Here is a 14082-nt window from a genome sequence, read left to right on the forward strand (position 1 = left end):
ATAAGCACTGAAATGGCAACCCACTCCAGTACTCTGGCCTGGAGAATCCCAGGGATGGGAGAGCCTGGTAGGCTGCCATATATGGGGTTGCACAGAGTCAGACATGACTGAAGTGACTTAGCAGCAGCAGCACCTTAAAAGTACAAAATGTTTCACTCCCTACAAGATTCTGAATGACTCAGCCCCTCCATACTTTGTCTCTTAGCATGCTCTCATTCTCTCTTACTTTAAACTAGAAAAATTTCTAAGAATAAGCCAAGCTCTGTGCTACTTTAGTCCATTTGCACAGACTATTCCTTCTGCCTGGAACACTCTCCTTTATTTGCACTCAGCTTGACTTTATTCTTCCTTAAACTTACAAAATCATTTCCTCAGGGACACCTTCCCTGATTGTGCAGCAGATTAGGATCCCATATTAACAGCCATTTTCAAACGATGGTCAAGATTCAGAGTTCACAGGATCAAAACAATTTCCATAACACTTTTCCCCCATCATTTTAATTTATAATATGGTTAAATATCAATAGATATAATCCAAAAAAGCAAAAGCTCTTATGGGAATCCTCAATAATTTTTAAGTGGAAAGGGGTCCTGAAAACAAAAAGTCTGAGAACCTCTGCTCTAACCATATATCTCATCAAAATAATTGTCATACAAAAAGTGTTTAATTATTTTTAGTTACTACTTGCCTTTCCCTCAATAAACTGTAAGCTCTCTGAAGGCAAGAACCTATGGCTAGAACTCAGTTAAAAGAGTGTTGAGTACACAGTAGACCTCTATTTGTTGTTGATTTTTTTTCTCATTCAGATTCTATCATATTTTAAACTTCTGGAGATACACATAAATATTCAACTGTATCACTGAATATCATTTATTTCATTTAATTAATTACCTTTTACGGAAGGCTGACATGCTCCCTCCTTTATCTTGTGCAGAATTAACTAACTTTGTATCATCTGGAACATTTTTCTCAAGTTCTATCTCAGTGCCAATGTGATTTTTGCATTTCTGAGAAGAACCATATGTTAGCTTGCCAGCAACATGTAAGTCATTGTTACCTGCCCCTCCTAAATTTAGATCATCTTCTTCATATTCATTAGAAGGGAAGTCAAACTGGAATTTTTGAGTTTGTGAAACATAATTTGTGTCTTCATTAGTTATCCTTAAATTTGATGGTAACATTTTTGATCTTTTATTCTGACCTACAAAAAAGAAACAGTTTAATTACTACACATTCTCCTTGAAAACAAATTTTAAAAACGATGATAGAAAAATTTAATAAGATTTTTCAAAAGAGCTTACTAGGTGAATAAAAAAATAACACAATGATCTGTAATACCATATGTGATTTTGAAATACAATAGTTGTTACTCTTATGGTACATCATAACTGAAGGATAACTCTAAATTAGTTAAGAAATATTGAAATTAAGTTTGAAATTTAAATTAAGCCTACATTATAAAATAGGTTTAATTTCTGACCCACAGAAATAACCATAACTGAAAGTGGGTTGCAAGAATATTGGGATGGGCTGCCATTTTCTCTTCCAGGGGATCTTCCAGACTCAGAGATTAAACCCATGTCTCTTGTGTCTCCTGCACTAACAGGCAGATTCTTTACCACTGCACCATCTGGGAAGCCCCAAAATTAAGATAATAGAATGTTTTCATCAAGGCAACGGAACTTTAAAGGTGTCTTTACAGAGACTTTAAAAGCATCTTTGAAAGTCTGGAAGGCATTTGGAGGCCTTTTTAGGCCTTAAATTTGCCTTATCATTTACACTATACTAGTATACATACATATTATATATATGGGTGTGTGTTCTATTATAACACACAATAGAATTACTACATTCTATATATAATTTGCTATATACAAGAGTATAAAATATATAAAAATTTTGAAACTAATAAAATTTACATGCATGAACCTACTACTTAAAATTTAAAAATCAGTTTTACCAACAATATCACATTAGATCACATATACTATTTGAGTGTGTTTGTTTTCTAACTTTGTAAAGATGATAACAAACTATATAGTTTTTGCATCTTTTTTTTTCACTCAATGTATTTCATGAATCTGGTTTCCTAAACCAGAGGATCCTACCTTTAGTAAAGTCTAAGACAAAAACTAAATAGCAGTGACAGTTTTGATGGGATGAGGAAACAAATTCACAGAACAATATAACAGGTGTGTGTGATGGTATATTTTGTGCCTATAATATACATATGTGTGTATATGTATGCATGGAGAAGGAAAATGTTTCAGATTTTACAGTTTGGTGACCACTATTTTGAATAAGTTTCTAACTTTCATTTTATTCCATTAAAATAAAAGAAATGAATATTTCAATATTAGATTTTTTACATTGACATGAGCTAAATGGATTTGACTTCACAACTTACATGTGATACTTTACCTAACAATTTACAACTTTCTATTTCTTCCTCTAATGCCTGAGTATCTGGAATTTCTGAAATCAGTGGAGCAGGTGGAAGAAACCAATCCAAAGATTTTTCACTGTCTAGGTGGCTATATAAAATACAAAAATATGAATTTATGTTAACAAAGATATAACATCAGAAACTACGTATTTATTAACTAAACATAACTCAGTTACAGACTGGAAAAGGTCAGCTTTCATTTCAATCCCAAAAAAGGCAATGCCAAAAATGCTGTACAATTACAGTCATTTCACATGCCAGCAAGGTAATACTTAAAATCCTTCAAGCTAGGCTTCAAAAGTACATGAGCTGAGAACTTCCAGATGTATAAGATGGATTTAGAAAAGGCAGAGGAACCAGAGATCAAATTGCCAGTATCTGTTTGATCATAGAAAAAGCAAGGAAATTCTAGAAAAACTTTGACTTCTGCTTCATTGATTATGCTAAAGCCTTTGACTGTGTGGATCCCAATAAACTTTGGAAAATTCTTAAAAAGATGGGAATACCAGACCACCTTACCTGCCTCCTGAGAAACCTGGATGCAGGTCAAGAAGCAATCATTAGAAATGGACATGGAACAACAGACTGGTTCAAAATCGGGAAAGGAGCACATCAAGGCTGTATACTGTCACTCTGCTTATTTACCTTACATACAGAGTACATCATGAGAAATGCCAGGCTGGATGAATTACAGGGTATAATCAAGATTGCCAGAAGAAATATCAATAACCTCAATACGCAGATGACACCTCCCTTACGGCAGAAAGTGAAGAGGAATTAAAGACCCTCTTGGTGAAGGTGAAAGAGGAGACTGAAAATGCTAGCTTAAAACTCAACATTCAAGCCAAAGTAATCTTGAGAAAGAAGAATGGAACTGGAGGAATCAACCTGCCTGACTTCAGACTATACTACAAAGCTATAGTCATCAAGACAGTATGGTACTGGCACAAAGACAGAAATACAGATCAATGGAACAAAGTAGAAAGCCAAGAGATACATCTATGCACCTAAGGACACCTTATGTTTGACAAAGGAGGCAAGAATATACAATGGAGAAAAGACAATCTCTTTAACAAGTGGTGCTGGGAAAACTGGTCAACCACCTGTAAAAGAATGAAACTAAAACACTTTCTAACAAAATACACAAAAATAAAATGGATTAAAGATCTAAATGTTAAGACCAGAAACTATAAAACTCCTAGAGGAAAACATAGGCAAAACACTCTCTGACATAAATCACACCAAGATCCTCTATGACCCACCTCCCAGAATAATGGAAATAAAAGCAAAAATAAATGAAGGGAACCTAATTAAACTTAAAAGCTTTTGCACAATGAAGAAAATTACAAGAAAGGGGGAAAAGACAGCCTTCAAAGTGGGAGAAATAACAGCAAATGAAGCAATTGACAAAGAATTAATCTCAAAAACATAAAAACAGCTCATGTAGCTCAATACCAGAAAAATAAACAACCTAATAAAAGAATGAGTCAAAGAACTAAACAGACATTTCTCCAAAGAAGACATACAGATAGCTAACAAACACATGAAAAGATGCTCAACATCACTCATTATCAGAGAAAAGCAAATCAAAGCCACAATGAGGTACCATCTCACGCCTATCAGAATGGCTGCTATCAAAAATTCTACAAACAACAAATGCTGGAGAGGATGTGGAGAAAAGGGAACCCTCTTATACTGTTGGTGGGAATGTGAACTAGTACAGCCACTATGGAGAATAGTGTGGAGATTCCTTAAAAAACTGGAAATAGAACTGCTATATGACTCAGCAATCCCACTGCTGGGCATATACACTGAGGAAACCAGAACTGAAACAGATACATGTACCCAATGTTCATCACAGCACTGTTTACAATAGCTAGGACATGGAAGCAACCTAGATGTCCATCGGCAGATGAATGGATAAGAAAGTTGTGGTACATATACACAATGGAATATTACTCAGCGATTAAAAAGAACACATTTGAATCAGTTCTAATGAGGTGGATGAAACTGGAGCCTATTATACAGAACGAAGTAAGTCAGAAAAAAAACACCAATACAGTATATTAAAGCATATATATGGAATTTAGAAAGATGGTAACAACAACCCTATATGTGAGATAGCAAAAGAGACACAGATGTAAAGAACAAACTTTTGGACTCCGTGGGACTTGGTGAGGACGGGATGATTTGAGAGAATAGCACTGAAACATGTATACTACCATATGTGAAACAGATCACCAGTCCAAGTATGATGCATGAAACAGGGCACTCAAAGCTGGTACACTGGGACAACCCAGAGGGATGGGATGGGGAGGGAAGAGGGAAGGGAGTTTGGGATGGGGGAAACATGTATACCCATGGCTGATTCATGTCAAGGTATGGCAAAAACCATGACAATATTATAAAGTAATTAGCCTCCAATTAAAATAAGTAAATTAACAACAACAACAAAAAAACCAGGATTAAAACATCTAAGATCATGGCATCTGGTCCCATCAATTCAGTTCAGTTCAGTTCAGTCACTCAGTCGTGTCCGACTCTTTGTGATCCCATGGACCACAGCACACCAAGCCTCCCTGTCCATCACCAACTCCTGGAGTTTACTCAGACTCATCTCCATTGAGTCGGTAATGCCATCCAACCATCTCATCCTCTGTCCCCTTCTGCTTCTGCCCTCAATCTTTCCCAGCACCAGGGTCTTTTCAAATGAGTCAGCTCTTCACATCAAGTGGCCAAAGTATTGGAGTTTCAGCTTCAACATCAGTCCTTCCAATGAACACTCAGGATTGATCTCCTTTAGGATGGACTGTTTGGATCTCTTTGCAATCCAAGGGACTCTCAAGAGTCTTCTCCAACACCACAGTTCAAAAGCATCAATTCTTCAGCTCTCAGCTTTCTTTAGAGTCCAACTCTCACATCCATACATGACCACTGGAAAAACCATAGCCTTGACTAGATGGACCTTTGTTGGCAAAGTAATGTTCCTGCTTTTTAATATGCTGTCTAGGTTGGTCATAACTTTCCTTCCAAGGAGTAAGCATCTTTTAATTTCATGGCTGCAGTCACCATCTACAGTGATTTTGGAGTCCAAGAAAATAAAGTCTGACACTGTTTCCACTGTTTCCCCATCTATTTGCCATGAAGTGATGGGACCAGATGCTATGATCTTAGTTTTCTGAATGTTGAGTTTTAAGCCAGCTTTTTCACTCTCCTCTTTCACTTTCATCAAGAGGCTTTTTAATCCTCTTCACTTTCTGCCATAAAAGTGATGTTATCTGTATATCTGAGGTTATTGATATTTCTCCCAGCAATCTTGATTCCAGCTTGTGCTTCATCCAACCCAGCGTTTCTCATGATGTACTCTGCTGCTGCTGCTGCCACTAAGTCGCTTCAGTCGTGTCCGACTCTGTGCAACCCCATAGATGGCAGCCCACCAGGCTCCCCTGTCCCTGGGATTCTCCAGGCACGAATACTGGACTGGGTTGCCATTTCCTTCTCCAATGTATGAAAGTGAAAAGTGAAAGTGCAGTCACTTAGTCATGTCCGACTCTTCGAGACCCCATGGACTGCAGCCTACCAACTTCTGCCGTCCATGGGATTTTCCAGGCAAGAGTACTGGAATGGGGTGCCATTGCCTTCTCCAGATGTACTCTGCATATAAGTTAAATAAGCAGGGTGACAATATACAGCCTTGACGTAATCCTTTTCCTATTTGGAACCAGTCTGTTGTTCCATGTCCAGTTTTAACTGTTGCTTCCTGACCTGCATACAGATTTCTCAAGTGGTAGGTCCCATCACTTCATGGCAAATAGATGGAGAAAAAATGGAAATGGTGACAGACTTTACTTTCTTTGGCTCCAAAATTCCTGCAGTAACTGCAGCCATGAAATTAAGACACTTGCTCCTTGGAAGAAAAGCTATGACAAACCTAGACAGTGTGTTAAAAAGCAGACACATTACTTTGCTAACAAAGGTCTATATGGTCAAAGCTATGGTTTTTGCAGCAGTTGTGTATGGGATGTGAGAGTTAGACCATAAAGAAGGCTGAGCACCAAAGAATTGATCCTTTCAAACTGTGGAGCTAGAGAAGACTCTTTGAGAGTCCCTGGGACAGCAAGGAGATCAAGCCAGTCAATCCTAAAGGAAATCAGTCCTGAATATTCATTGGAAGGACAGATGCTGAAGCTTCAATACTTTGGCCAGCTGATGTGAAGAGCCAACTCATTGGAAAAGATCCTGATTCTGGGAAAGACTGAAGGCAAGAAGAGAAGGGGATGACAGAGGATGAGATGGCTGGATGGCTTCATCAATGAACTTGAGTTTGAACAAACTCCAGGACAGAGAAGCCTGGTGTGCTGCAGTCCATAGGGTCACAAAGAGTTGGACATGACTGAGCAACTGAACAACATTCAGTTACAAACTCTTAAACTTAATGTACTACCTTTCTGTGATAACCTCAATTTATCCTTATAGAGCAGCATATAGCATATCCTTATACGTTCTCAATCTTTTTTCCTTGTGTGTCATGGGATTAATGATACTGCTCTGAGGTATGCTACCTAAATAATGGCTATAACTCCATTTTATTTTCTCCAATTCAAATGTTGTGACAGGGATCTTAAATCTGCCCCAATATAAAAAAAGAAAGTAATATATCATTCCAAAACTTTAGCATCTTAACCAATACAAGTTAGCAAATTACTGATGATACACTGGACAACTAATCATGGGTCATAAGGGTGTAAATGACACCCAAACATTATTACAAATTAATGTCTTAACTCAAATATTCCTGGTCCAAAACCATCTATGACAACAGAAAATCCAAGAAACCAGTTGAAATTGACAATCAGTTTGAAAACCTGTAGTAACTGATGAGATTTTTGTCACCCTATTGGCATCTGCCTATTGCCCTATTGTTCAGCTGTGATCCTATTAACATGTAATGTTTTAATATCTCGTTTCCAACCTAAGTTGGCTTGTCCTTCATTAGAACAAAGATAAACATTGGGAAACAGAAAATAAAGCTGAAGAACACATAAACTGTCTAAGCCAAGTCCTGAGGATTTGATGATCTTTTTCCTTATTGCTTTGTTTAGGGTTTTATCTCCCAGAAAAGGCCCAGTCTTTCACTTTTATACATCTCATAGCACCTCAAACATAGCTACTGCAGCTCTATTTTCCAAATCAAAAATCTGCAACATATTACCTGACAATATCTAACACACTGTCTGACAATACACCAAAACAACTGAAATTTAGGACTATGTCACAGAGTTCTAAGATCATCACCAGGGTCAATAATTCCCTAGAATGACTAATAGGACTCAGCAATATAGTCCTACTCATGACTGTTAGGTGAAGTCTGAAAGAACTAACAATACATTGTATTGTTAGAAGAGCAACCATATGTTCCAAATTTGCTGATGCCAGTCCTGATTAACAACTGTCATTCCATTTGGATGCACTCTTTCACTCTCAAAAGTGTCCCAGTCTGAATTACATGGTCACATTATTTATGAATGATTCTTCCATATATGTGTTGAACCTCAAGCTGACTATAAGTTTTTTAAAGTAAAAGTCTTTAAAGTCTTTAAAAGTCTTATTCAGTCAATATTTGAATAAATGAAAGAATAAGTGAGCAATAAATAATTTATGCAATGTTTCACTAAAAAAGAATAGAATAGATAGAAAACTTAGAATTAAAATGATTAACATGTGAAAATCCTTAAAAGCCAGTATTTAACAGACTCCCTATTCCCCAATTCATATTTCCTTTGGTGTCACATTTTTATTTCCACCCCTGATTACTGCTTGCATTGAACCTGCCTATCACACTTGGCCTTTGGCACACTGCCCTTTCTGTTTCCAAAAGCTGCCATCATCACTCCTTGTCCTGAGCTACTCTTTAACCATTACTTTCAGTCTTTACTTTAGCCAAAAGTAACTTGAACAAACCAGAAATGCAAATAAATGAAAGCCAAATAGGCAAGAATCTATTCTATTTTTAAAATTATAACATGTTAAACTTCAGTTATTCCCTTATACCTGAATTCCATGTTTACCAAGTATATACCTGAAATGTCATTCCCTGTTGATTCCTTATTTTTTATTTATAAATTTACCAAAGATAAAACTAAAATGCCGTAAAAATAAAAAACCGAAAACAATAGACTGTTATTTTTTAAAGCAGACTTACTTTTCAGCTTCATCTGTTTTTTCAAAAAACAAATTATCCAAGGAAAACAAGGAGTCATTTGATTCCAACATTGTTAAAAGCTGGACTTTGTCATAAATCTAAAAAATACCAAAATCCAGTTTATAGCCTATTTATAAAGATGTAGAAAAAATTTTTCTAGATCCATAAACTATAATTATTAATTTCCTAAAATAATCACAGACAATCTTTCTTCTGCAACTTCCTCCTAAGTGCTTAAATATTCAAATACATTACTCTGTTATCCACTCATTCACACATAGTCACACATGTATGCCTCTCTTCATGCTGCACAAATGCTTAAAATGTGTTTTCTTCCATTCTCCTCCTGACATATTCCTACCCATACTTCGTGGTACAGGTCAATGTCATTTCTTCTTCAAAGGCTTCTCTGAATTTGTCCTCTTATGGAAAACAGAATTAGTGACTCCTTTTGGGCCCTTAAAATACTTTGTTCATACCATTATTTTTTAGTATAGTGCATTTTACTATGATATTGTATAGCATAGTACGTTTTATTGTGAATGTGTTTGTTTTTAAAAATATACTGTGTACATATGCAGGGATTTCCTTCAAAATCAAGGGACAGAGTGGACTTACTTCAAAATAAATAGGAGAATGTTAAGGAATACTGATGAAAAAGATTGGCAACGAGTTAATAATTGCTAATGCTACATAACAGGTATGTGGAGTTCCTTATAATGTCTATTTTTATATATGTTTGAATTTTTTAAAATAAAAATATTAACAAGTTTAACACATATGTTTATATTCATATTGTATAACACACACATATATATGCTTAAAAAGATAATTTTTACATTCAGCAGTGTTATCTAAATGTAAAGGATAAAAACATTCAGTATTGGCTACCCGAAAAAATAACAAAAATCTGGGCTTCCTAGGTGGCGCAATGATAAAGAATCCACCTGCCAATGCAGGAGACACAAGAGACTAAGGTTCAATCGGAGGGTACAGAAGATCCCCTGGAGGAGGAAATGGAAATCCGCTCCAGTATTCTTGCCTGGAAAATCTCATGGACAGAGGAGCCTGGCGAGTTCCAGTTCATGGAGCTGCAAAAAGTTGGACACGACTAAACACACTAGCGCACACACACAATAGAACCACGTCTATGGATACGCACAATTCTTCCCCCTGCACATCAACACTACATCTCAATTTTTTTTTCTAATTTATGAAACATAAAACTCTATACGACAAAACACGAAATCAGATGCACATATCATAAAATATAAGCCACATTTCTATTCTGTGATAGTTAATATACTGCAAATCTTTCCTTAGGATGGAAACTAAAATCAAAGACACTATTTGAGCGCCATCTCGTGGAGAAATCCACATTACCAAGTCAGAGCTACTGCTGCTAAGTCGCTTCAGTCGTGTCCGACTGACTCTGTGCGACCCCACAGACGGCAGGCCACAAGGCTCCCCCGTCCCTGCGATTACACTGGACTGGGTTGTCATTTCCTTCTCCAATGCATGAAAGTAAAAAGTGAAAGTGAAGTCGCTCAGTCGTGTCCAACTCTTAGCGACCCCATGGACTGCAGCGCACCAGGCTCCTCCCTCCATGGGATTTTTTTCCAGGCAAGAGTACTGGCAGTGGGGTGTCATTGCCTTCTCGGACTAAGTCAGAGCAAGTCCCTTCAATTTTGAGCCCTCCCTGATGTGATGAAGAGACACATTATTACATCAGGAAGTGCGTGGGGAAAAGAGAAATATTTCCACATGTACCCCTTTACAAAATGCTAACAAAGGGCTAAATTTGATTACATTAGGACTGTTTTTACTTTATCAGAATATTGTGGGGTTTTTCATTTGTTTAGTTATTGGGCTTTTCTCCTTTCCATCTGTTTAGCATAGTTGCAGTCTTCATTTTTCTCAATTTATTAATCATTTAGTCACACACACAAAAAAAGCAAACTTCAAACAAATTAGCATGGTTCTATAAATGTTTTAAACAATTTAATTATGTGAAAAATAGAAGCCTAGGATAACAGGGCAGAGAGGCAAAAGGGAGTTACTCAGAAATTCCAACTGGAGTCTTTAACATGTTTAAAGTAAAGAATTTCAAAAGTTGAAAACAATTACTTGATAAACAAAAATGCCAGTCATGTTTCTATAGCATTCAAAAGTAACCAATAAAATGTTCCTTTTCTAGTCTTAGGAGAACTATGTAATCTTAAACAACAGAAAGAGTTTTCCAAATTAAAACTCACCAGATCCCTTTTATATGGCTATGCTTCCTCAGAATATAAGTAGAAACTCTTAAGGTTAACACACATGTGTTTGAACTCTATATTCTAAAAGAAGCTGCAAGCAAAACAATAAAACTGCAAATTAAAAATATCTGGTTCTTAAAAAATATTTCATAAACTAATCTAAAAACCTCCTATATAAACAGCAAATATTTCCAAGAGAACTTTTAGTTTGATGTCTAGTTCTGACATAAAAGAGAATTTGTTTGGGTCCATAATAAAAACATTGTGTATATATTTTCATACTGATGCAGCCCTATGAAAGAAAAGATCCTTTCTACCTAAAATACTGCATCCCCATATTGTGCATTATTATTCTTCACAGCACTAATTTATAACTGCTCAGTTGTTTATCTTTCTCCCTGTAGAGAGCCAGTTCTTTTTATTTACTAATGTATTCCTTTAGCTCATAGTTGATGACCCATAAGAATTCTCTGTGGAATAAATGCATTAGCAATGTTCAGTTTACAAAAATAATTTTAAATAAAAATAACTTTCCATCAATTCTGAGTCTTAAAATTTTACCCCTCAGATCTTTAATGCTGTTTTAAAATGTAATTTTTTTCTAGTTCAAGATACATGTAATCAAATCATGAAAGTTTTAAAAGACCATAAGTTTGACACTTGAATTATGTAAATAAAAATTTTTTAAAACATAGGCCTGACAAGGACCTTGCCATACTTCAGTATGAGTTTGTTATTGAAGAAATGATAGATTTTGGATGTTTAGGTTTAGAGTTAGATTTTCTGAGTACGTTTCTGTCTTAGATTACTTTTTACCAAGTTCTAGTTTCAGCGTGTATGAAACTGTTAAAGTGTTTGCTTTTGCACTAACCACTCGTAAAACACTTAAACTGTTTCTGTAACTACATAATTTGATGTGTTGAAATGATCTACACCTTACCTAATTATTTTAGTGACGACTTAGCATTTTACCTTCTACATCCTTATTGTATAAAGTGTTCAGATCCGTTAGTTATCTCTTAAAACTTTTACTCTCAGAAATACACATTTCACAAGTGCAGAAACCTAGATAAGAAATACTGATTTGCCAGAAATCGGTAGTCAGTGAAGACTCAGACCAACATTCACTGGAAAACCGTCACAAATGACTGCAGGGAAGTTGACAGAATGAACTTGGGAACAAATTACCACCCTGAGTCTCAGCCAGGGAGAGGTCTTTACAGTCGGAGGCCTGATCTCCACCACCTGCCCGGTGAGACGCAGGGGGCCGAAAAGCTACAGAAGGAACCGAATTGGGGTCTGAGGCAAAAACATCCCCCTGATGTACCCTAAATCCGAGCAAGCCCACCCCAGACTCCCAGGCGCGCGGCGGAAGTCTTCAGGCCAGGCGAGTGACCACGACGCGGGCGCGAGCGCCGCCACTGGGCCCGGGAAACTAGGGTCGCGTTCCTGCGGACTCACGGCTACATGCGCGTCGCCCCGGGCGTGAAACACGCGAGACTCCAAGAACCGCCAAAGCAACGCACGATTCAGCTAGCGTTGTAGGCGGGCGGCCGGCCAACCCGTCCCTCACAAGCCGGAGCCGCCTCAGGCCTCGCCTCGCACCTTCTGACTGGAAGGCGGCTGAGGAACCGCGCGGGCTTGGGCTGGGACGTGGTCCCGCCGGCCGTACTACAGACACCTCCCCGCGCGCGTTTCCCGCCGCCCGACACTCGCCTTGGAAAGTCGACCACTTCCCGGCAGCCACCCTGGCCTCCCTCCCCGCTGGGTCCCTGTTCTCCCATCTTTTCCTTCCGGTGAGAGCCCCGAGTCCCAGTCCCCACCTTCCTCAGCGGGCGTCCAGGCTTCCCCGAACTCACCTCCTCGCCGGCCCGGGGAGCCGAGCGCCTATTCACCGGCCCGGAGGACCCCCAGCCTGGCTAAGCCGAGCTCCAAGCAATGGATCGCCGGAGCCCCCAACCTCTCCCTTTCCGCCTCTCCTTGTTTTCTCCAGAAGTTTATAATCCCTTTTAAATTATGGCTCTCCGGATATGGTTGCCTATTTTCGTTGAATAGAATGCTTAATCCTTCCCTCGGTTCTTGGTAATTTTAGTTAAGTGGATTTATGGATTTAGATGGTGTTTGTCTTATATCTGGCCTATATCATTTACCATGATGTTTTCAGAGTTTATCCATGTTGTAGCAAGTATCAGAGTTTTATTCCTTTTAAGGTGAGCTTCCCTGATAGCTCGGTTGGTAAAGAATCTGCCTTCATGCAGGAGACCCTAGTTCAATTCCTGGATGGGGAAGATCCGCTGGAGGAGGGATAGGCTACCCACTTCAGTATTCTTGGGCTTCCCTTGTGGCTCAACTGGTAAAGAATCCGCCTGTGATGTGGGAGACCTGGGTTCGATCCCTGGGTTGGGAAGATGCCCTTGAGAAGGGAAAAGCTACCCACTCCAGTATTCTGGCCTAGAGAATTCCATGGACTATTGCAGAGTCAGACACGACTGAGCGACTTTCACTTTCATTCCATTTGTGGTCTTGAAGAAGACTCTTGAGAGTCCCTTGAACTGCAAGGAGATCAACCAGCCAATCCTTAAGAAAATCAGCCCTAAATATTCATTGGAAGAGCTGAAGCTGAAGCTCCAATACTTTGGCCACCTGATGTGAAGAACTGACTCGTTGGAAAAGACCCTGATGCTGGGAGAGATTGTAGGCAGGAGGAGAAGCGGAGGACAGATTATAAGATGGTTGAATGGCATCACCTACTCGATGGATATGAGTTTGAGCAAGCTCCGGGAGTTGGTGATGGACAGAGAAGCCTGGCGTGCTGCAGGCAGTGTCCATGGGATCACAAAGAGTCAGACAAGACTGAGTCCATGAAACTGAATTCCATTTGTAGGTATATACCACATTTTGTCCAACCTTTTGGGTATTGTGAATAATGCAGCTAGGAAAAAATGGTCCATTCTGGAACTTATGGTTGGGCGGGAGATAGTTAGGGCATTCAATTGACATGCACATGCTGCTATGTTTAAAATGGATAACCAACAAGCACCTACTGTGCAGCAGGGAACTCTGCTCAATATTATATAACAAACTAAATGGGAAAAGAATTTGAAAGATATGTATAACTGAATCACTTTGTTGTACCCCTAAAACCAGTGCAACATTGTTAATCAATTATACTATA

The 14082-nt window shown here is 38.3% G+C and overlaps 1 protein-coding gene across 1 annotated transcript in view; it reads right to left on the reverse strand.

Annotated features, from left to right (window-relative positions):
• Positions 1 to 12758, reverse strand: part of HFM1 (helicase for meiosis 1) — a 157252-nt gene extending 144494 nt beyond the window's left edge. Inside the window, exons 1-4 of the mRNA XM_060411607.1 lie at positions 12731 to 12758; positions 8650 to 8747; positions 2423 to 2535; positions 893 to 1202 (exon numbers count right to left, since the gene is read on the reverse strand). Coding sequence (XP_060267590.1) covers positions 893 to 1202; positions 2423 to 2535; positions 8650 to 8720 — 494 coding nt within the window. The 5' untranslated portion in view covers positions 8721 to 8747; positions 12731 to 12758. The remainder of the gene's footprint in view (positions 1 to 892; positions 1203 to 2422; positions 2536 to 8649; positions 8748 to 12730) is intronic.
• Positions 12759 to 14082: the final 1324 nt, after the last annotated feature.

The sequence above is a fragment of the Ovis aries genome, chromosome 1, assembly GCF_016772045.2.
Source record: "Ovis aries strain OAR_USU_Benz2616 breed Rambouillet chromosome 1, ARS-UI_Ramb_v3.0, whole genome shotgun sequence".
Taxonomy (NCBI): Eukaryota; Metazoa; Chordata; class Mammalia; order Artiodactyla; family Bovidae; genus Ovis; species Ovis aries.